This window comes from Eriocheir sinensis, chromosome 10 (assembly GCF_024679095.1).
Source record: "Eriocheir sinensis breed Jianghai 21 chromosome 10, ASM2467909v1, whole genome shotgun sequence".
Lineage (NCBI taxonomy): Eukaryota > Metazoa > Arthropoda > Malacostraca > Decapoda > Varunidae > Eriocheir > Eriocheir sinensis.
In genome coordinates, this window is record NC_066518.1 from 8876610 (window position 1) to 8900288 (window position 23679).

The 23679-nt window shown below is 44.5% G+C and overlaps 1 protein-coding gene across 1 annotated transcript in view; it reads left to right on the plus strand.

Annotated features, from left to right (window-relative positions):
* Positions 1–1187: 1187 nt before the first annotated feature.
* The window catches only part of LOC126996558 (thyrotropin-releasing hormone receptor-like), a 56900-nt gene continuing 34408 nt past the window's right edge, over positions 1188–23679 (plus strand). The window contains exon 1 of the mRNA XM_050857116.1: positions 1188–2672. Coding sequence (XP_050713073.1) covers positions 1749–2672 — 924 coding nt within the window. The 5' untranslated portion in view covers positions 1188–1748. The remainder of the gene's footprint in view (positions 2673–23679) is intronic.

Genomic DNA, 23679 nt, shown 5'->3' on the forward strand with positions numbered 1-23679 from the left:
TCCTACAAGTTTTACAGTCAGATTTTTTGCATGGGCGCCTGACGTTACATTAATGGCGGCAGCGACCGAGGGTCCCCCGGGACGATCAGCTTATTGGCTGCACGCTCCTGCATGGATTTTACATGAAATCCATTGTTGTATTAACTAAGACTGATTAGCTGATTTTTATTGAGTAGCAATTATTCTTTTCTTCATAAAAAAATAACAGTCCCTTCATATGAGAGATCAGTTATTCAATTATGGCCACTTAATAATAGAATAGCAACAGCGCACATAAAGTCTTTGAACACATCTCATTTACGTTTTATCTATCATAGGCACAGCAGCCAAACGGAGAATGGTTCTTTTTTCTATTTCATTTCTTTCTATCTTTCCATATTCATTCATTGTTGTCCAGTAGACTCTCTTGTGGGGCATGGCCATCCTCACCCTGTTAGTGGCGCGGATGAGTTTTATTTTAAGTGTCTGTCGTGATATATGACTTTTGCTTCTCCCAAAGTCGCTGAAGTTAGGGACCGGAACAGCATTTGGGTAGTCTTCCACCGCTCGGCGACGCTTGATAATTGTCAGCTGCTTGCGGTGTGACTTACACCTGTGTCTCCGGAATCACCACGTCCGCGTGCTGACCGCTCGGCCGTCCCCTCCCCAACACACTGCGAACATCCTGAAATTCCATTTTTTCAGCATTTATTACCAGCTCAGCTCCTATTGCCAAGAATACTAATGACACTTTTATTACTGAAGACCCCGTTTATACCCTGTCTATCTTTGAAATGCCCTAAAAGCAAACCCCAAGTTACACTCCCAACCCCCAACATTCACCCCTCCCACCCACTCTCCATCAGCCCCCACACTCCCCGCATCCACTATCCTCACACCCACCTCTCATCTCCCTCTCGAATAGAAAAGTTATGAAGGATAACTCTTTGGTGACACCACTGTTCATTTCGATGCGTGGACAGACAAACTGATACAAATAGACTTACAGAAATATAGACAGGCATTAAAAATCATCGTTATGAATATATTATTTTATATATATTTTTGTTTTTTCGGAAACTTTTCACGCACCAGGCTGGACAATCTCGCTACGCGGCTGCTCAATAAAATGATGGTCATTCAGTTTTCATGGTACTCTCCAAGGTAACAAAAATGTTTTTGTTTTTTTTGTCGGCCGAGGAGGACGCGGCATAACACACGTCCGTCGCTAACCACTCAATGAGGTCCCGCGCACCGCTGGGGGGAGAGGGAACACCCACAAGGGGAAGGAGGGTGGGAAAGAGGGAGGCCCTGGCCGGCGGCTCGCCGCCGCTCCGCTCCTTGTCCGCCGCCTGCCTCAGTCTCTCGCTGCCTTCAGCAGAGCACGGCCGGGCTTCTGCTCCCCTGAAGCCATCCTGCGACTCTTCTTTTGAAAAATTTTACTCTATTGATCTCGATGGATCAAAATGTGATCTCATTCATCAGTCAGTACTCGTGATATCTAAAATATATGTACTAGTTGTGGCAAATCAAAAGTAAACAGCGATGAAGTTTCTACAAACTTTAAAAGTTTAATATATATTACGCACAATTACCAGTTTTAATCCAAAGATGGGGGAAAGCTGGGGCCCGAGTGGGACATTCTCATTGTGAGTGATTTATCTCACCTAAAGGTAACATGAACAGTTTTCTGAAGCCATTTGTCATGACAAAGAAAAACTTAAATAAGCAATAATTTTCGCTGCTAAAGTTTCTCTCAAGCAGACACGATGAACCTCTCGTATCCGTTTGTGATAGACTCGAACTGCACGTTGGCGGATCTCACTGCCTTCGACCTTAACGAGTCGGCATGGGATCCGCTGCAGAACATGAGTCTGGAAGAAGACATAAACTTCACGAACTGCTCCTACCTGAGGCATATCGTAAACCTAAACTGCTCAAGCACCGACCACCTGTGCCGCTGTACCCGCGACATGTACTGGTACTACTGCTCCGAGACACCCGCCTACTACTCCTACATCTACCGCATCATCGGCACGCTCTTCCAGGGGATCATCTTGGTGATCGGAGTGATCGGCAACGTGATGGTAGTGATCGTGGTGGCCAAGAACAAGAACATGACCACTCCCACCAACTGCTACCTCGTCAGCCTTGCCATCGCCGACTGTGCCGTTCTCATAGCCGCCGTTCCTCAGGAGATCGTCAGTTACTACCTCATCGGTAACCACTGGATCTGGGGCCGCGTGGGCTGCGCCATCATGATATTCCTTCAAAACTTGGGGATCAACGCGAGTTCCCTAAGTCTGACGGCCTTTACGGTGGAGCGGTACATCGCAATATGCCACCCCATGAAGGCCCAGACGGTGTGCACGGTGCAGCGCGCCAAAAAGATCACGCTGCTGGTCTGGGTGTTCGCAACGTGCTACTGTTCGCCGTGGCTCTATCTCACCACCGTCGTCCCTCAAACTTATGCCGTCGACTACCCGACAGAGGAATGTACCTTCAAGCTTTCCAGGGATCAGTACTTCCTTTACTACTTCCTCGACATCATCGTGTTCTACGTGGTGCCTCTCCTGCTCTCGTGCGTGCTCTACACCCTCATAGCCAGGATACTGTTCACCTCGCAGGTACCCAAGAACCCCACCGTCAACGGCCACCACGACAAGAAGAGAGTCAGCTCCCCGCGCGTCCAGGTAAGCAGCGGTGACTTGCGGGTGTGTCATCAATAAGGCTCAGGTTTGGCATCCGCCGGGACGACCAGCGGTCCAGTATTGGGTTCACTTCTCCTCTTACTGGGCTCGAGGATCTCTGCCTTTCCTTGCCAACGTGTGGGGGTGGGGGTGGTGTTGGGGGGGGTGGGGGGTTGAGGTGTAGAGTTCAACAAAGACACGGTTTGAGTTATTGCAAAGAAAAAAGTAAAAGGCTTTTCATTTATTCCATTATCCCTGAAGCTGGCTCGTCCTTGATGTGCCAATAATTGCAGCGTCAGGCACGGGAGATAGCTTTGCTGGCTCAAATTACACTCCTTTATTATCAAAATGCGTCTTACTGAGGATTTCCTACTCCTAAACTCAGTTATCAATTAATAATAGTAGCCTTTACTTTGATGTAGATAAACCGAGGGCAGTATCTTATTAAACAATAAATTTCCATCATTAAATAATACAATAGTTTGACATACATATATTTGTCATTTTGATCTTAGTAAATCTATGCCATAAGGAGGCATAATTCCATTACAAACTGTATTTCCATTATCAGTTTAACAGGTAATCTGCTACCCCCTCTCGAGGCGTTAATGACTGCCTATAAAAAGCAACAAGCATAACATATCTGTAAAGGATGCCAAGTGGCTATCGTCTATCTAACATATCATATACTGACGCCAAACTAAGGGAAAGAAACAAAACTATCGCAGACTTGCATAGAAAATAACTTCAAAGATTAAAAGATCAAGGTAAGATTCTTCGAAAATACATCCTCGGTGCAACCTGGCCCCGGTAATTATTAATGGACCATCACGCAACATTAAGGCCGCGCGTCACGGCCAGGGCCGGGCTATTACCTCGTCTTGGCTGCCACAAAAGAGCTTCTTGGGGGGAAAAATGCTGGATACTTTCCGTGACTGCAACAAAGGGCGAGGCAGGAGAGCAACCCAAGTGCGTGCGTGGCTCAGGAACTCAACTAAACACCTGCATCACAACCCAAAATATAACCTCTGCGGATGTTGCTCGGGAAGGAAGACTTTTAATTCTGCTCCATTCATTTGCTCTCTTTCATAAGGGGGCAAAAGGCTTGCGGATTAGAAGCTGCGCCTGGCTATCAGTAAGGTCGGCGACAAACTTTAGCATTACGGCTGATTAGAGGCAAACAAAACTCGTGAGCACGGTTAGTTATTAGGGTGGTGGGAGGGTGAGGGAAAGAGGCAGACGCATAGAGGCCGGGGAGGTTAAAAAGCCAAGACGCAGTTACCTGGCAAGGATTACTTACACATCCGCAGAAAGACATTCATCGCTACCACTACTACTGTGTCTAACAAATTATTATCAATCATAATGAAAATGATCTTAATGAGAATTTATCAAACGAGAAAAGTATTAGTTTATATTACTGTTATTGTCAGTATTATCATAATTATTGTTTTCGTCATTATTGTTATAATTGTTATTATTATTATAATTTTTACGATAATTACACCATTGCGGATACTAATTATCTTTTTCCAAGTAAGAAAAATTAGTAGAACATTATCAGCATCACCGATCCGTATCTCGCTGCTGTCAAGTTTATTCTCATCTTACACGGATGCGCCTCCGTTGTGTAGTTGTTAGCCCAGCAAGCTACGAATCCGCCTCCCAGAGTTTAATCAAGGCCCGTACTATCGGCACACGACTAACCCAGATGTTCAACCTCCCTTTCGGGCTGATCGATAAATGGGCATCTGGAGAAACTTGGGGAAGGTAAACTGTGGTAGCTTGAACGTCACTTGAACGTTTTTTGCTACTGTAAGTGCTATTGCTGCTGTTGTATCTAAATATTATTATGTTTCAGTGAGAGTAATAGAAGCAACACGAGCACCCGCGGTAGCAGAGCAGTAATGTAAAAACCAGCAATGTTAATAGTCGCGGCAAGGGTGTGTGCAATAACCGGCTCAGAACTTTAATCATTCAGTGAGCAAATGGAGTGAGATAGTCGAAAAATGGTTGTGGAGCGTTCGCCTCGATGACCAGAAAAGTTTGTTCAGCGCCACTCGTCGGCAGCAAGGGCGGCGAGCCTCGGCCAGCTGGGGACCAATGGAGCATAGCGTGGGCCTGCCGCTGCCGAGGGTTGGGAGTTTGTCATCACCGTTGCCAGATTGTTGTCCTCAGAGCATTTTATTTATCAGTTTCTGACACTTACCTATTGCCAAAAACACATCAGGAATTAACGATTGTAACGATAACTATAAATGATTATCGTTGTTGGGGTGCAGAAGTCAGTTCCTGGCTCGGAAATTGGCAGATACAAGAAGCTATGAAAATCTGGCACCTTGTTTGTGACGCGGCTGGGCCTTGTCACGCGCCGACGGGGAATAAAAGGCTTAGTTAGGAATATGATTTGCCTCCACATACTTCACTGGCAGGAATTCGTTTACTGTTATTATTTACTTCCTTGTTTTTCGTATTTTTGTTTTATTCTTAACTTCGGAGGTAGAGTTCCTTCGACCGAGGTAAACGGCGGCTGACTTATGAATGTGATTTGCCTTCATATACTTCACGAGCAGAAATTCCTTTACGATTATTGTATTCGTTTGTTTCCATAGGATTTATTAACTTCCCAGGCAATGTTCCAACTTCGACCGTGACTGATGTGTTTAAAAAAGTACGCGAAACGGTATTATTATTCTCTTATGTTACCGTGCCGTATTGATGTATGCGAGCAAGATTATTCCCACTTTCGTGTAGCTATTTAAAAAGGTTTGCATCCCCAGCCTATATTCTCCCTTTTTTATTATTATCTCTGCTGCCTTTCCTTCCTTTTCGCTATGTTTAAGAACGATTCCATCCAGCATAGATCTATCCGCTGGTTTCCTTTTCTTTCTGTTAAATCGATGAATGTTGCCATCCAGCATATGAACGTCTGTGTTTCCCGGTTTTACTCTCAGCATATTGTCTCTCAGTTTACATGTACTCAACGTGACAATTACAGCCACTCGTAATGGGCTTCTAGCAAGACAGCGTGGCTCAAGCTTCATATTGATATATAGATAGAATGAAAGAATTCATATATGGGGATAGACGTACTGATGGAGAGACAGATAGATACATAGATACATAAATAGATAGAGAAAAGTAGAAATATGGATTAGTAAATAAAAGATAGATAATTTACAGGCTATCTCTGCTGTCCGAGTTACCAATATCTTTTTTGTTTATTCTTTTCAGTGGGACAGCCCCCTTTTGTCTGTATTTCCTTTTTTTCCTATGTCTTCAAACTCTTCTAGGAGGGAAATATCAAGGCAAAGAAAACAAATTTGCAAAAAACAAACAAAGAAATAAAACATGGATGTAGACAAACTGAAAAAAAATAGATGGAGTTAAATGCATAAAAAAAAGACAAATAAACAAAAGAGCATAAAAAAGGACAAATAAACAAAAAAGCATAAAAAAAACACAAATTAATGACAAACATCAACAAAGACAAAAGGATAATCACAGGAACAACAACAGCAAAACACACACACACACACACACACACACACACACACACACACACACACACACACACACACAACAAAAAACAATCCCGTCGAAAAATCTAATATTCAAAAGTTCTAACAAAATACTCTGACAAAGAAGTGGAACGAAGGGGGACGCCGAGTCTCTCTCACCCCGTGTAACAAAGCATGAACTTAACAAAAACTCGTACGTTCACTTTTTATATCAACGTTTTGTTCTCTGAAGATTAAAGTACTGAAATATTAAGAACAATGATATTTCTAGATAGCAGGGAGAGAGAGAGAGAGAGAGAGAGAGAGAGAGAGAGAGAGAGAGAGAGAGAGAGAGAGAGAGAGAGAGAGAGAGAGAGAGAGAGAGAGAGAGAATGAGGAAAAAGAAAGAAAGAAAAAGAAACAAATGGGATGTGTGTGTGTGTGTGTGTGTGTGTGTGTGTGTGTGTGTGTGTGTGTGTGTGTGTGTGTGTGTGTCCTCGTCTGTATATGTGTGTGTGTGTCCTCGTCTGTATATGTGTGTGTGCGAGAGACAGCATCAAACGTGTTAGTATGACAGAGTGGGGGCTGCAGTACCCTACCCCACCACCCCTCCCTCACCCTTCCGTCAGCCTCTCCCAACACCGTCCCTGCCTCACACAGTCATCGAGGGAAGATAAGAATAGGCCTACTGGGTGGATTGGGAGGACACACAAATGGGATGAGGAAGACCCCAATACAGATTTAGGTTACATAAGAGAGAGAGAGAGAGAGAGAGAGAGAGTGAGTGAGGGAGTGAGTGTGAGTGTGAGTGTGTTGTCACCTGCATTGAATTTGCACGCGATAAGTCTTCGAAAGTTTTAAATGGTTTTTAGTTTGTTTTCGACGTTGCAAGAGAACTGATACATCATTTCTCGGTGTAAAAGAATCGAATCTTATGAACAGTTTTCCAATACTCTAAGACTTTGTGGTTTTTCTCTTATCAACGTGTACAAAAAGACGCGATCTCTTAATAATTGTGGAGAAATAATAACAGCACGAGAAAACCGAAATTAGAATATCCCTGTAGTTCCATTATTTCGTGTGCGTATACATGCGTGCGTGCGTGCGTGCGTGCGTGCACACGTACATACTTCTGATTATATGGGGCTGATAGCGCCCTGCACATTATATACTTCAAATGATCGCAAACTAATGACCTCGAGAAAAAGTGCCAAAATTAGCTAAAAATAATAATAAAAGATAATAAGGGTAAAAATAATAACAATAACAATATGGTGATGATGATTATTCAAAAAGCTAGAAACAAACGGTCACTCCCTATCCAGGAAGCAGGGTCCATTGTTGTGTGTGTGTGTGTGTGTGTGTGTGTGTGTGTGTGTGTGTGAGAGAGAGAGAGAGAGAGAGAGAGAGAGAGAGAGAGAGAGAGAGAGAATAATTTTTGTAAACGTGACTAAAAGTTGTAGGGATGTAAGCGTCACAACAGCTTCCCGCCCGTGACCGTTCCGCGGCGCCACTCCGGCGATTACATAATTACTGTTGTGCACTCGTGGATATTTACTGCAATGACCGGACCCGAAAACAGAAAATGATGTGTTTCTACCTAAAGTAATTAAATGGAAATTAATACATGATGCGACAATGAATATATATTTTATATATCTATTAATGTATCTCTTCCACTTTATTTCACTGCACTAATCAGTATTCGAATAGAGTAGTTAACGCACGATACAATTAATTCATAAAACCATTTTCTGGCCTCGCTTCCCTCGAATTCTTCATGCCTCGGTTGGCCGGCGTGCAAGAGACACTCCTCCCTGCAATAAGCGCGGATACCAAGTGAAAGTCATTATACCTGGCGGTCTTTCGGTACAAAGGAACGTGAGTCGACAAGTACATATTTACTTTCTCTGCCACTACTCATATAGCTCGGCTCTTTCATATGAATGGCCATGAAGCCCTTTGTAGACTAATATTAAAAAAAAAACACTGTGAAAAATTATGTTGCTGAATATTAAAACCGCGTACTGAATATTAAAACCTCGTACCGTGTACTAAGTCCACATGAACACGTTAATCCCCCCCCCCCACCCACTCACCCACACACAAACAAACAAACAAACAAAAACAAATAAGCAATGACATACACACACCTATATTAAAAGCTAAATGGGACCTCTTCAAAATACACTAAGCAAACTTTCGAGTCAAATCATTAAACCAGATTAGCTCACACGCAGCTGGAGGGGCAAGTAAAGCAACTAACACAGCTAGTTTGTTTTCTTCATAATATTTTGAAACTTCTAATTCCTGTGATAAAAATACTCACTTCCACGAGGGGGGAGAATCGATATTTTAGAAAAAGAGGCGAAATTTGAGAAAATGGACCAAATTTACGATCACTTAAGGTTAATGACGGTGATTCCTTTACACGTGTCGCAGGTTAAGATAAACAGTCGCGTGATGAATGATTGCTTGCCGCGGGTCTTCGACGAGGCAGCAAAAACTGTACTGAGCGAGGCACATCACATGAGAGGCACTTCCTTGGACGCTTCCCTCTCCCTAGGCAAACAAGGGAGCGATAGTGGTGATGGGTGAGCCCCGGGTGATTAATGGGGGGAATGGTCATGGCTGCCTTGAAGAGGACGTGTTGGTGGGTGACCTGAGCCCCCGTTATCACCCGCCCCAGCTGTCCATCCCGCCGCCTCGCCTGCCCCAGTCACCCACAACCGCTGACCAGGAAAGGCTGACTCGCTGAACGTCGCTATTGAATTTCCACTGTCAGACGAGGCTCGCTCACTCTCTCCCCTTTCTCTCCCTCTCTCTCTCTCTGCTCTTCTTTTGCCTCCCGGTGCCCTCGGCGAGAGTTGCTGGTAGGAAAGGTTAATTAACGTGTAAAAAATTGCGAATCTTCCTTTAGCTGTCAAGTTTTGAAGTTACGCATTTTTGCTACTCTGTTTCCTCCTTCCGTCAGCTTTAACTCGCTCAGGAGGAAAGCATCAAGACGTTCATGGAACTGAATTTATCGATCATCTAGTATATTTCAGTTTTCTTTGTTGGAACAGCTGTTTGGGGGTGTTTTCTTTTTTTCTTTATTTCTGTTTTTGTTTGTTTTGGCGTTATCCGTTACTTCTTATTGTACAGAACAAGGATGATTTTCTCTCTTGTGTCAGGAAGGAGGTACAATTTTGCATATCAACGATGAAAACCTTGAGGTATATTGTAACGTATCCTCGTCGTAAAACGGTCACTACGGAGGAAGGACACATATCTATCAATATAATGACCCAATACAGCTGTGCTCTTCCTTTTTTTTATCATTGAATCATGAAAATTATCATGTAACTGGCACACTTCTATTTTATCTCCTTTTTTCGAGGATTCGCTCCCTCCTACAAGACAATCTAACACTCATAACAATAATAAACTTCCTGCAGTGTCTCCCTCACTATGATTTTGTAAACTTATTACCAGTTTTCTTAACACACACTTATTGCCACATTTTTTCTGATATGTTGTAGTCACATCAACTCTCTATATTGTCGTTCTCATTTTTCTTATTATTTTCCTCAATTTCGCCTTGCGTGAGCCATATACCATTTTTTGTGGTGATAAAGAGGAGCAGGAATGTAATATTTATGGCCTTGTCCCACAATTTCATCACGCTATGAACGTCTCGTATGAGCAGCTGCGTCCCGCTTAATGGTGGACCTAATAGGAAAAGCATAAGGTTCATTGGAAAGCACTTAAAGTTGATGGCTGGTGGAACTTGATTCGCCATCCTTATAACAAACTGCAAAATGGCACCACTGAGGACGTTCATTGTGAGTATGCGTATAATCTCTTTATCGCAGCCAACTTCACTGAGCAATCCGTTACATTTCACATTTGAGTCAGGAACTTGCTGTGATGTTGTTAGGTGTGTGGTGAAGGACATTAAATGGGAGGATGTGGTGTGAGCAAACCCAATTAAGGGACTCCGTCGAGGTAACCAGGGGGTGCAGGGGTCCTCTGGGGGCTTAGTCACCGTTGCCAGATTGTCGTACTCAGAGCATAGTATTTACCGGTTTCTGACGCCTAACTATTGCCAAGAAACATCAGGAATTAACTATTTTAACGATAATTTTAAGTGAATCTCCTTATTGGGGTCCACGAGACAGTTTTTGGGTCGGAAGTCGGCAAATATAAGAGGCTGAGTAAGACAATCTAGCAACTTTGGGCTTAGTACATATCAACGTTGCCAGATTGTCGTACTCTAGCCTCTTATGTTTGCCGATTTCCGACCCAAAAACTGCTTTCATTACCCAAATAACTGCCTTCATATATGGTTATCGTTTAAATGGTTAATTATTGGTGTTTCTTGGCAAGAGTTATGAGCCAGAGACCGGTAAATACGCGGCACTGAGTACGATAATCTGGTAACCGTGGTACCTATGCGTTATCTTGACCGTGCTTCCAAAGTGTGAGTTTTGTACCTGTTAAAACGTAATCCTCCGACAGCTATTCTCATTAAAAAAGTAATGAAACCCGTAATGCCTGACCTCAGGAGCAATAAATCTAATGGCAATCAATAGGTGATGTCACAGAAGGTTTGCCTTAATAATACTTAATGACTTCGGGTTCTAAACACGTCTCTTAAACACTTCCATCTGCCAGGTTATTGTTTTTACATAGAAAATCACACACAACTCGATTTGCTTTTTTCCTTCCCTCATTAACCAAAATTACGAGTTGGAGAATTTTTTTGTGCATTATGTAAAACAACCAGGTGCCGATAAATGAAACAACGAACGTTAGGCAGACAAGCGTGTTGTTTGTTTAGTCTGATGCAATTAAAACTCAGTAAACTAGCATCCTGAGAGAGAGAGAGAGAGCGCTCCGTGCCCTCATTTGACAATAAATATTAATAGTTATAGATTCCATTGGCTGAAATTACATCACTCGAGGTAATGGAAATGCGAGTTACAAATCAAAGTAATGGAGGTTCCCGCTAATGTAGTTCAGTGATGCAAATGTTCGGCTTCGCACAGCACCAGATGCCGGAACGTATATATCAGAAGACAAATTTTTTTTTACAGTTCTGTGTTACCGTCAATAACCGAAAGACCTAAATTCAACTCCAGGAAAGGAAGATTTAAGAAGACTCGAACCCTGACTTTTTCAATTCACTCTTCTCGTGTTGGTCCAGGTCGCGACAGGGTAAGCAAATTCAAACGGTCAGTTGTGTAGTGATGAGCACGCCTAGCCACGAACGAGTAGGTGTGACTTCGGCCCCGAGCAGGCGATTGGCGCTCAGTCCACCAAGCTGTTCATCCCCTTCTCTGGCTGGTCGGTAAATGGGTAGCTGGGGACACCTGCGGACGGGGAACTGTGGCAAACGGGATGTCACACTTGACCCATGTCTCACGGTAACGAGTTCTTATCCGTCTCTCTGCCCCTTGAGCCTGTGCTGGATATGACTGCCTTGGCAACCCACAGCTTAGCGTACACCCCCATCATTATTTTTACCCCCCTCCTCCATCCCCTGGCAAAAAACGCTCTGTGGCCCCCCTGCAGAGCATACCATGAATACACACACATGACAACACAGACTGGAGTCCCTCGCGCTGACGTTCACTGACTAATGCCACAAAGGAATTGGGCTTTGGGTCATGGGGGGGAGGGGGGTTGAGGGCAGGACCACTGTAACTTTTTTTTTTTCGCTACCTATTTCTCAGCAGTATCTTCAAAGTTTTATCGTACTGTCATTAAAGAGATTCATTCCAGCTTGAGGGCAGGCCTTTTGGAGTAATAAAGAGATAGTTTAAGTAGTACATTTAATATGAAACTACATTGCCTGAAGTGCTACACAGGGATAAGCAAGGAAGCAAGCTTACATAACATAACATTACCTAACATTACCAGTCGGCCAGCGCATGAAAGATCCGAAAAGCTTGTCTAGAGAAAGATTTGAAACACCTTAAAAAGAACTCTTCCCGCCAAGGTCGTGTCCTCTCACTCTGCGATATTGAAAAACGCTGACGTTATCGACCCAACCCTCTTTGTGTTCTGTAGCTCCTGAGTGTGGACTCTCATAAAGTTGGAAATACAGTTATAACAGACGTGTCTAATCTAGGCCATTAAATCCTCTTCTAACCTAACCTATAATAACCCAAAACCTCCTCTACCCCAGTGTACCGAGCAGAAAGTTAAAAAAATCATACACTGTTTGCTTTCCGAATCAAAGAAAGCATTTGCCAGGCGCCTTTGATATTGATTTTAAAAGATATCCTAATTTATATTCAAGGCCGGAGAATGGAACGAAAACAAGAGACAAAAGCGTAAAGACTCTCCAACCCTCTTCATCAACAAAGGTACGCATCGGGTGGCCCTGACGTGGATAACTGCACCGTCGATTACTCTTTGGAACACGAGGCCAAAAGAAACCGGAAGCTGCACCGGCCCTTTGAACTTTAGGGAAATATTCGCGGCATGAAAATAGGATAGTTCTCACCTGGGGACGATCGACAAGCTCTGGACATGGAAGTCAGTTGACCCAGATGAGCTTTAAACGTTTTATTTATCCGCCGCGGCCTCGACACACCTCACCTGTTGGCAGCGCCGCGCTCACCTGTTCACCTGTATTACTTAACGATGCAATTAGTGCTCGCAATTGACGTCATATTTTCCCCCTGGTTTGAGACTCATCGCTCTAAATGACCTCTCCTCTGACCTCTCCTTCTTTTTGTCTCTTCCCGAAGCAGCGTTTAGCAAGTTTTTTATGTTGCTGGTACTTTTGTTGTTGTTGTTTTATTTCGTTTTTCCCCTCGAGCTGCCTTCCTTGCTGTAAAAAAAAAAAATCTCCCCTCGTTCTAATTTCCCAGCATCTGTATTTCGCCTGTGTCTTCATAAATTGGTACATTAACACGTTCTTTCTGCACCTCTGCGGGATATGATTACCCTCTGCATACTCTGCTTTCACCGCCTCATAACACAGCCTGATCACTTTAACCCACTTTCCCTTCGTTCTAATTTCCCTACATCTGTATTTCGCCTAATGTGTCTTCATAAATTAGTACATTAACACGTCCTTTGCGGCACTTCTGTGGGATATGATTACCCTCTGCATACTCTGCTTACACCGCTTCATGCCTTGGCCTTTGATATTCCCAAGGCTCGTGTTGGTTTGCTTCCACCTGACGCTCCGCCGGCTCCCATTTTTCCTTTGATGGATCACCCCGCAATTACAGGCCCACTGCCACTGCGTCTTCTTCATTATCAACCCACATGAATACGGTAACTCTATTATGTGGCTTTCCCTACCTCACTGCAAAACGTTAGGCAGTTACATAGAGTTAGCTTATAGATGCGGTGTTGATGTGGGGATCGAAGCAGTTATATAGAGTTGGCTTATAGATGCGGTGTTGATGTGGGTATAGAAGCGGGAGTACTGTTCTTGTGGTGAGTTTTTCGTCGGAAGGAATAAGTGTCTCCCTGAAAGCCCGAACTCGAAGCTGTGTCCCCAACGTTGAGCAAGATTAATGACTCTCCCCAACCCACCCCCTCCACAGCCTTCCTGCCAGCCTGTCCACCTCCAGCCTCCTCCTCCTCCTCCTCCTCCCCCTATTCCGACTCCGACTCTTCCACTCATCAATCCATCTCGTCCTCTCTCTTTCTCTCTCCTTTCTTTACCGCCTTCCTTCTAGTCCTTAATTATTCTAGTACCCCCCTTTCCCTTTCTCTCTCTCTCTCTCTCTCTCTCTCTCTCTCTCTCTCTCTCTCTCTCTCTCTCTCTCTCTCTCTCTCTCTCTCTCTCTCTCTCTCTCTCTCTCTCTCTCTCTCTCTCTCTCTCTCTCTCTCTCTCTCTCTCTCTCTTCTAGCCAATCACCTCCACTTCTCTCAGCCTCTCCATCTCCCTCCAAAGCCTCCTCTTCTCCTTTCTCTCTTCTCTCCCTTCCCACTGTCTGATTCTCTCCTTAAGAGCTTCGATTTTATATTGGAAAGGTTCGTGGTAAAGAGTTTGCTATTAGTGCGCGCCGTCATAAGCAGTCTTTTTTAGTCTTTTTAATCAAGAGGACTGTTAAAGAAATTTCTCTCTCTCTCTCTCTCTCTCTCTCTCTCTCTCTCTCTCTCTCTCTCTCTCTCTCTCTCTCTCTCTCTCTCTCTCTCTCTCTCTCTCTCTCTCTCTCTCTCTCTCTCTCTCTCTCTCTCTCTCTCTCTCTCTCTCTCTCTCGCTGTCAACTCTTAACTCCCTTTCCATTCCCTTTTAGTTCCCTTTCAACTTCCAACTCCCTTCCAACTTCCTTTCAATTCCCTTTCAACCCCTTTTCAACTTCCTTTCAACTCCCTTCCAGCTCCTTTTCAATTCCCTTTAGACTCCCTTTCAACTCACTTTCCTATTAGTATCCTTTCTCAGCCAGGAACAACAATAACAGCAACCAAAAAAACAACCCTTTGAGCTCTTTCCATCACACGCGACACACCGGCCACCTCAATTACTTTCTCATTCTTCGGCGGGCGAGAGGAAGGTCCGCCGCAGCCTGTTTCTTCGCCAGATCAATTGTCCCTAAATCCTCTTGAGGGAGACGCTCGAGACTGTCTTTCTGTGCGAGTAATTTGGTGCAGGGTTTTTTAGGGGAAGCCGCTCGCCTCCACATATAGATCCCTGGAACGGCTCTTGGTTATTTGGAATCTATTGAAAAGGGAGGCAAGGAATTTCGTTGGAATTATTGTTTCTTAATTAAGTGGGCGTGTGCTTGGCTTTGGTGTTGCCTCAGCTGGTGCAGTGAAAGGCATTCGGGCTGAACGTAAATACAAAAATACTTATTTGTTACTAAACCCTGGCGCAGATTGAGACGCAGTTCAGCGCAGCGCAGGACAGACCCAGGGCAAGACAGGGGCAGTGGTGAATGGGCTTTTTTTGCTGTTTTTGTTTTTGCCCTTTAGCTGCTTCTTTTGCTAATATAAAAAAATACAGGGCAGGAGCAGCATAAGTGTGATGCGCGTATTGTAGAAGCAACGGTGTGTGGTTCACCCTCCGCTGTGCTGATCACGGCTAAGTTGCAATATTATTCAGATATGGGATCAAAGTCTGACTCCCAGAACGAAATGGAACAGTTAACACTACTGTACGACTGCAGCAAGGGAATGGAGTCGGTGTGGGGAAGAGAGGATATGGAGGCATGAACGACGCCTGAAAAACTTGCAATAACATCGGAAGTGTCTAAGGCAAAATTCAGGGACTATACTTACGACTATCAGACACCACTTTGATGGTCTGCATTGTATGATAGTGACATTAGTTCAGAAGGACGATGAGTACCTCGTGTGATGAGGCCATATTGACTGACATGGGGCAAGAGGGGAGCAGAAAGCTGTGTTCCACCCACTAGGCCGCGCAGGCCGACTCAGATCTGCAACTGCGCTGTGGTTTCCTGAACTCTAATATGTACGCTCTCAATTAAACATCACTGTCTATACATTTCTGTCCTGCTCTGTGCTGCGTCGCCTGTGTCACCTGCGTCTCAGCGAGCGCCGAGATTTCCTAATGGCAAGTTAGTGAGAAAAAAAAATTCGTAAGGGAAACATTGACACAAACAGCCTGCGTGTATGTCACCAGCAAAAAAGAAAATTATCATCATTTTTTCGTAAAATACTGGCGAGCGTGGTGGAGAGGTGCCAACACTTTCTCCTCAGAGGTGGAAGCTGCGCCACATATTTGCGATACAACGTGTTCGATTTTCCTTCAAGGTCACTCCTCTCCCCCGAACCCACTGATTACGGGATCGCTCCCCTGGTGCCCGTTATACATATAGGCAATTGGGGCTCCCCGCCAAGATAGGGTGATGGGCCATAACCGGAGCTGCTCCCACAAACAACCTGAAGCTTGTGGCCGCACCATACGATTGTGGTGACTAGGGACTCCGCCACGTCGCTTCCTTGGCCAGAGGGAAGCGTGACCCAGACGAAAAGAAATTAAACATGTCATGGAAATTTAGAGTAAAGTAAAAGAAAAGAGGAAAAGAAACTGAACATGAAAGACAGTTGCGTAGTCATGGAAAATATAAAGTGAATACATGATTTTCTTTTATAAAAGTTATACAACAAAACTCCGAAAACATTTCCTTTACACACAAATAAGGATCAAAAGAACGAAACATCACAACATTTTTCATTTCCCGAAGGATGGACGTCAGCTTACCAGCCGACCCCGCCGAGCAGCCATGAATAAAAAATAGATATATAACATCAAAATTACTACTCTTACTTTCTCCAATTTCATCTGATAATAACTCTTCCTTCCGATCGCTGTTTCTCATGCCCTACACACACACACACACACACACACACACACACACACACTACACAACACACATACATACTACACAACACCACACATACAGTTGCACCCCCCCCACACACACACACTTATCCTCCCCACCCTACACACACAGACAAACACAAACAAACTACACAACACAAAACAACATAACACACACAACACGACACACACAGGCACTCCCCTCCCCTCCAACACAATGTCTGCACCTTCCCGCCGCTGTCACTTCCACACACTGGCGTTGGTTCCCCTCGTCTTAATGACTTAACGAACCACTATGAGCTGCAACACGTCCGTAACCTCCAAGTGAGCCGCGGGCGATATTAGAGCCGTATTCTCAGAAGCTTTTGGCTCCCGCAACAGTTACTTCCAATCGCCACAAAGGAGATTCGTCGGGTTCCCGTGCGTGTTTTTCACATTCACGATGCAGAAGCCTTGCCAAACTATCACTAGGCTCATAAAATTGCCTAGGGAAGTACTCAAAACCTCTGCGAAAGCGTTATGAAATGTGGGTGTGTAAGCCCCGAAATATTTGAGAATGTGGGTCTAAATTTGGTGAGCAACAGATCCGACGCACTGGCCAACACAGTCTTCCTCAAATTCCCCATTTACGCACAGCTAGGATTAACAAACAGACTTTCTTATACCAAGGACGACAGGATGTAACAAAACAATAGCATTCTCAGCTTCAAAAACGCTTAAACTAAAAGATGTTACCAATAATCCACGTTAGTTAGGTTAGGTTAGGTATCCCCTGTATCCCCAGAGAACAGCCATACTTGCCAACTCGAATCTTACCTCACAAGCACCCCGGTTCCGCTCCCCTTCCTTCCCCCTTATACGCGGCTAGACACACAAACACAACGCATAAGCCTTACTTCGGGTATACATAACTTCCCCGAGAGCCGAGGGACCCCACGTTCTCCTTCACTGTCACTAACATAATAGCACTATCTGGGTTTATCGGCGTCACGAGTAATTGGAAGTAAATGAGGTGCCGCCTGCAGGGACTTCTTCCTCTCTCTGCCAGGAATGGGTGTTCGGTGCCCTCATAATTGAAGTGAAAAGGAAAATTCTCTCTCACAAAAGCGGCGTAACTGCGTAGCGTGGCTCAATAGGCAGATAATGTGGGTCAGGCTCATCGTTCTCTTCCTTGTATTAGTGAGGGGATGAAGTGTGAGGGAGGGGGGGTGGCGGTGAATGTGTGTGTGGGGGGGGGAGCGGAGTGTCGAATGTGTGTGTGTGTGTGTGTGTGTGTGTGTGTGTGTGTGTGTGTGTGTGTGTGTAACCAATCGTATACTCCGTGAAAACTCAAACTCAAGGCATCCTATCTCGTTTACCGTATCTCCCGCCTCTCAGTTGCTACTTGAGAAGAGAGTTTAGTACGCGGCCCGGCGGAATCTCAAGACCATTACAGCGAGAAGAGGTTCGGACCCGCGTAATCGAGCGCTTGGTAAAAGAAAAAGAGTAATACCAATATCGTACAAGAGGATATGAAAGGAATGCTCCCCCGTTTAATTGAGACATGAGATCGTTTGAAGTGTTACTAAGGAAAACACGAACACGTACTCACCCCGCTGCCGTGTCTCCCGTTCTGATGGCCGCCGACCTGCAACAGAATGGGAAATAGATAAAATAAACATATATAGTACAATTACTCTCTCTCTCTCTCTCTCTCTCTCTCTCTCTCTCTCTCTCTCTCTCTCTCTCTCTCTCTCTCTCTCTCTCTCTCTCTCTCTCTCTCTCTCTCTCTCTCTCTCTCTCTCTCTCTCTCTCTCTCTCTCTCTCTCTCTCTCTCTCTCTCTCTCTCTCTCAGGTAAAGGTATGAAATTACAGACAAAAGCTGATTCGATATTTTCAGCTTGGTCATTGGAAACAAATCAGTATAATGAATTCTTACCAATAAAAGAGACGGAGAACGGAGGAGGAGGAGGAGGAGGAGAGAGGGAGGAAAAAGAGGTAAAAATGACATTGCCGCAATAAGAGGATAAGATGATGAAATAAAAATGCGAAAAAAGAAGAGAAGTCATAATTGTCTGTAAAAGAGAGAGAGAGAGAGAGAGAGAGAGAGGAGGAACAATTACAAAGGAAAGAAAAAAAGAGAGCACAGAAGACAAAAAGACACTTCAACGCCATGATGTAATAACTACGCCCTAAGCTACCTGATAATGATGATGATAAATAATGAATAATGATAATGATAATAATAGTGATAATAGTAATTTTAATAATGATAATAACAATGCAATATAAACAGTAATAAAAACAACAATTAACAACAAAACACCATTAACAACAACAGATAAGAACTTAACACAAGAACGTAAGGAGTCTGCAAGAGGCCGGTTGGCCTATTCAAGGCAGCTCCTGTAAGCCTAACCCCACCTTACCTCACTATCCATGAATTTATCCAACCTCTTCTTGAATGTATCTATGGTATTGGCACCCACAACATGACTGCCATGCCTGTTCCACTCATCCACAACTCTATTGGTAAACCAATTCTTCCCTGCGTCTTTGTTGAATCTGAATATATCTAACTTAAAACCGTTGTTACGTGTCCTACCTGGCTCATTTTCATCCAAAACCCTATTAACATCCCCCTTATCAAAGCCCTTCATATATTTATAAACCTCGATCAAGTCTCCCCGCAACACTCTCCCCTCTGAACCGCACAATCAAGATGTGGTCTAACCAGTGCTAAGGAGAGTTTGAGGATGACTTTAGGGCTCCTATTGCTGACGCTCCTCGCGATGAAACCCAGTACTACCCTGTTTGCATTTACTTCCTCCTTTTCCTTGTGCTCATTTTCTCATTTTTCTTAATTTATCCACACCTAAACCTTTTACTTCCTTTTATACTTTTCTTTTCCTTTTATTTTTACTTTCACCTTATTCAATTATATTATTTCTGTATTACTTCACTTATCAACTCATTTCTTCATAATTCTTTTCATACGATCGCCTTTTATAATTCTCTTCCTTGTTCCCCTTTTCCTTGCGTCCACTTTAAACACATTTAGCTATTTTAATTTCTTCCTTTATTTGCTGCCCACTCATCATTTTTCCGTTAACTTCTTTCTCTATTTTCTAATCTATCCACTCAGTTCTTTATTATTCTTTTAACATGATCTCCTTTTATAATTCTCTTCCTTTTTCCCCTTTTCCTTGCGTCCACTTTAACCACATTTAGCTATTTTAATTTCTTCCTTTATTTGTTGCCCAATCATCATTTTCCGTTAACTTCTTTCTCTATTTTCTAATCTATCCACTCAGTTCTCATCATTCTTTTTACACGATCTTCTTTTAAAATTCTCTTCCTTTTTTCCCCCTTTTCCTTGCGCCCATATTAACACATTTGACAACGACATACACGACACAAACAACTGCAAGAACAACAAATACATAAAATCCTCGCACACAGGTAGAAAAGGTGATATTTTTTTTCTCGTTTCGTTTTTTTTACCTCCTCGCTCCGCCCGGAAACAAAGCTAGAGGCCGGGAGGGACGAGGCATTAACGGCCCAAAGTCTCGGCGCGTCACAGCGGGGCACGCAGCGCCGCGCCGCCCTGATGGACCGACACGGCTCTCCGCGCCACCGGGAAAGAAGACAAATGGTCGGATTTTTATTGGAGCGGAGGAACGTCGGGCCACAGGAAGATAAGGGAGGGAGGGAGGCAGGGCAGGAAGGTGAGGGAGGGAGGCAGGTGAGGGAGGAATGCAGGTAAGGAAGGGTGAGATAGGGAGGCAGGTGAGGAAAGGTGAGGGAGGGAGGCAGGACAGAAGGGTGAGGGAGGGAGGCAGGTGAGGAAAGATGAGGGAGGGAGGCAGGGCAGAAGGGTGAGAGAGAGAGCCAGGTGAGGAAGGGTGAGGGAGGGAGGCAGGTGAGGGAGGCAGGTGAGGGAGGCAGGTGAGGGAGGCAGGTGAGGGAGGCAGGTGAGGGAGGCAGGTGAGGGAGGGTGAGGGAGGGAGGCAGGTGAGGAAGGGTGAGGGAGGGAGGCAGGTGAGGAAGGGTGAGGGAGGGAGGCAGGTGAGGGAGGGAGGGAGGCAGGTGAGTGAGGAAGGCAGGTAAGGAAGGGTGAGGGAGAGAGCCAGGTGAGGAAGGGTAAGGGAGGGAGGCAGGTGAGGAAGGGTGAGGGAGGGAGGCAGGTGAGGAGGGGTGAGGGAGGGAGGCTGGTGAGGAAGGGCGAGGAAGGAAGGCAGATGAGGGAGGGAGGCAGGTAAGGAGGGAGAGGGAAGGAGGAAGGTTAGGGAGAGTAAGGGAGGGAGGAAGGCAGATGAGGGAGAGTGAGGGAGGAAGGCAGGGCAGAGGGTGACCCTGCGGCCCTTTGTGGAGCGGGGCGGCCCATCGCAGGGACGGCAACACAATGGCCTGACTGATGGATCTTGCCAAACGCCGAGCAAAAGACTTTTACACGCACCTCTTTAGAGTTAATGCCTCAAAGGGGACTCGAGGTGAGGGGACAAAAAAGAAAGGCTAAGAGAGGTCGTCAGGCATTAGGGCACAACTTGAGATAAAGTTAGTCAGATTCAATTTGCCAAAACTGGATATCACGTTGAAAAAAAGGGAATGCACGGTTCAACTATATATAAAAAAATATCCTTTCAATAAAACAAGAGGAGCAAAGGTGAGGGGAGGAAAAGAAACAATATGAGAGGTCGTCAGGTAATATGGCACACCTTTAGAATTAGATAGTGTTGTAGAGTTAGCCAAATTCAATTAATCAAAAGTCACATATATTATGGCTCACAGATTAAAACATGAGGAGCAAAGGTGAGGGGAGGAAAAGAAACGATATGAGAGGTCGTCAGGTAATTTGGCACACCTTTAGAATTAGATAGTGTTGTAGAGTTAACCAAATTCAATTAATCAAGTCACATATTATGGCTCACATATTAACACATATTAAAACACGAGGAGGAAAGGTAAGGGGACGAAAATAAACGATATGAGAGGTCGTCAGGTAATTTGGCACACCTTTAGAATTAGATAGTGTTGTAGAGTTGGCCAAATTCAATTAATCAAAAGTCACATATTATGGCTCACAGATTAACTTTATCAAAACCCACATACTCTGGTCGTCACAAATAATGGCACATCTTAAGTCCATATTCTTAAACGTATCGGTCTCCCCTTACGACTTTTTCCCAAGGCCACAGGGTATAGATTGACCTGTCCGTTGTAATTGGAACGAATTTGGCTTTCACTGGTACCCTAGCTGATAACACATACTCCCAGGTCTTTCTCTGCCTCTGTGGTGGATAGTGGAGTGTTTCCCATGTGGTATTGGTATGCTGGATATCCCCTCCCAAGATGCAGGAGTTTACATTTTTCTTCACTGAATTGTAGCAGCCACTTTTTGCTCCACTCCTGTAGCTTGGTGATGTCTTCTGTATGAGGTTCGCATCCAAGGGGTTAACCGGGTTTTCATGAGTGATATTCCCATTCTAGATGCAGAAGCTGTGTTCACGAAAAGCCCAGTACAGCAACTCCTACAAGAGGCTTTTCAAATAGGCAAACAGAGGCGACAATACGTTTAAAAATAAGGGCAGGTGAGGGAGGGAGGCAGGTGAAGGCGAGGGAGGCAGGCCAGAGGGTGACCCAGTGACCCTTTGTGGTAGAGTTGCGAAGAGTCAGATTCAGTCTATAAAAATTGGCTACCTCGATGAAGAATGTGTATGCGTGGTTGAGCAATAGATATAAAATAGAATCCCTTCAATAAAACAAGGCTGGGTTAACGCAAGAGGAATGGCAGACTTCACTGCAGCATCAAAAAGGATCAGGGAATAGAATGGCGTCGGGATTAGTCTATTGTGAACGCACCGATCAATTCGATAAACTCTTGGGACTATTTTTTTTCTTTTTGCGCGGTTCATGCAAGTTGAAAGTCTGAAGGGTATCGGTTTGACACTTGTAATATTCAGACATTTTCGGTGTTCTAATCTGAGGTCCGTAAAATATATGGAGCAATTTCCCTTTCCTCTCCCCCTCTCGCCTCGCATTTCCTCGCCTCTTTGTCTCCACCCGCACCCAACACACCAAAAAAAAACTAATGTCGATACGAAACATTTTGGGATCACGAGACTAAAGATTTCCTACCGTAATATTACTGACTTGAGTATCCTGAGTCACTATAACGAGGTCCGGTAAGAGATAAAACGACGGAGAGAGAGAGAGAGAGAGAGAGAGAGAGAGAGAGAGAGAGAGAGAGAGAGAGAGAGAGAGAGAGAGAGAGAGAGAGAGAGAGAGAGAGCACGGCAACCATTAAACTCCAAAAGAAAAGCAAGAAAGTTTCAATGAAGAAAGGACTTATGCAAGGTGACACAATACCTCCAAAATTATTCACGACTTTCTTAGAGGAAATATTAAAAATTTTATGACACTGGGATCTAGCTAGAGTCTGCTAGACGGTCAATATCTTAGTAACCTCAGATTCACTGATGACAATCTGATCAAGTGATTCCGAGGGAAGCTTACAAAAAGAATCGAGCAACAACACTATGAGCACAAGAATCTTCAATCTTGCATTCCTTACACTGGTAAACTCTGGAATAATCTTCCTTCATCTATATTTCCTCCTGGCTACGACTTGAACTCTTTCAAGATGAGACTATCGGGACACCTCTCCTCCCGAAACTGACCTCTCTTTTGGCTACTCTTCTAAACTCTTTTTCATAGCGGCCGTGATTAGCGGGCTTTTTTATCCATTGTTGTTTTCTTTATTTTCTTTTTTTGCCCATGAGCTGATTCCTTTGCTGTAAAAAAAAAAAAAAACTGGGGGCAGGCGCTAAAGCTGCGTTTTCATTGGTGCTTCGCGACGACAGCCCGAGCTGGGATTCAAATCCAGGCCCACTGAATCTTAGCTAGGCGTGTTAACCACTCCACCAAGAAGACGTAAAGTAATCCAGATGACACCTTGGACCTGTACCCCGGGGTAATGAGTTATTTCCCGCCACAGGTTCGAAGACCCAAGTAACGGAGATGACCACAGAAGTCACGCGCAGCTGTAGCGTACGCCCCCAACTTTACCTCAAGTAACAATGGGACTGACTAATTGACAGGGGCTTGCAATCATGGCGCCGCAAGTTGTTACAATGGGAACTCGCAATAATCTGTAGAGAAGAGAGAGGAATCAATACGCACGACTCTCCCTTGGTCATAAAGCAAAATCATTTTAAGTAGACTTTAGTAA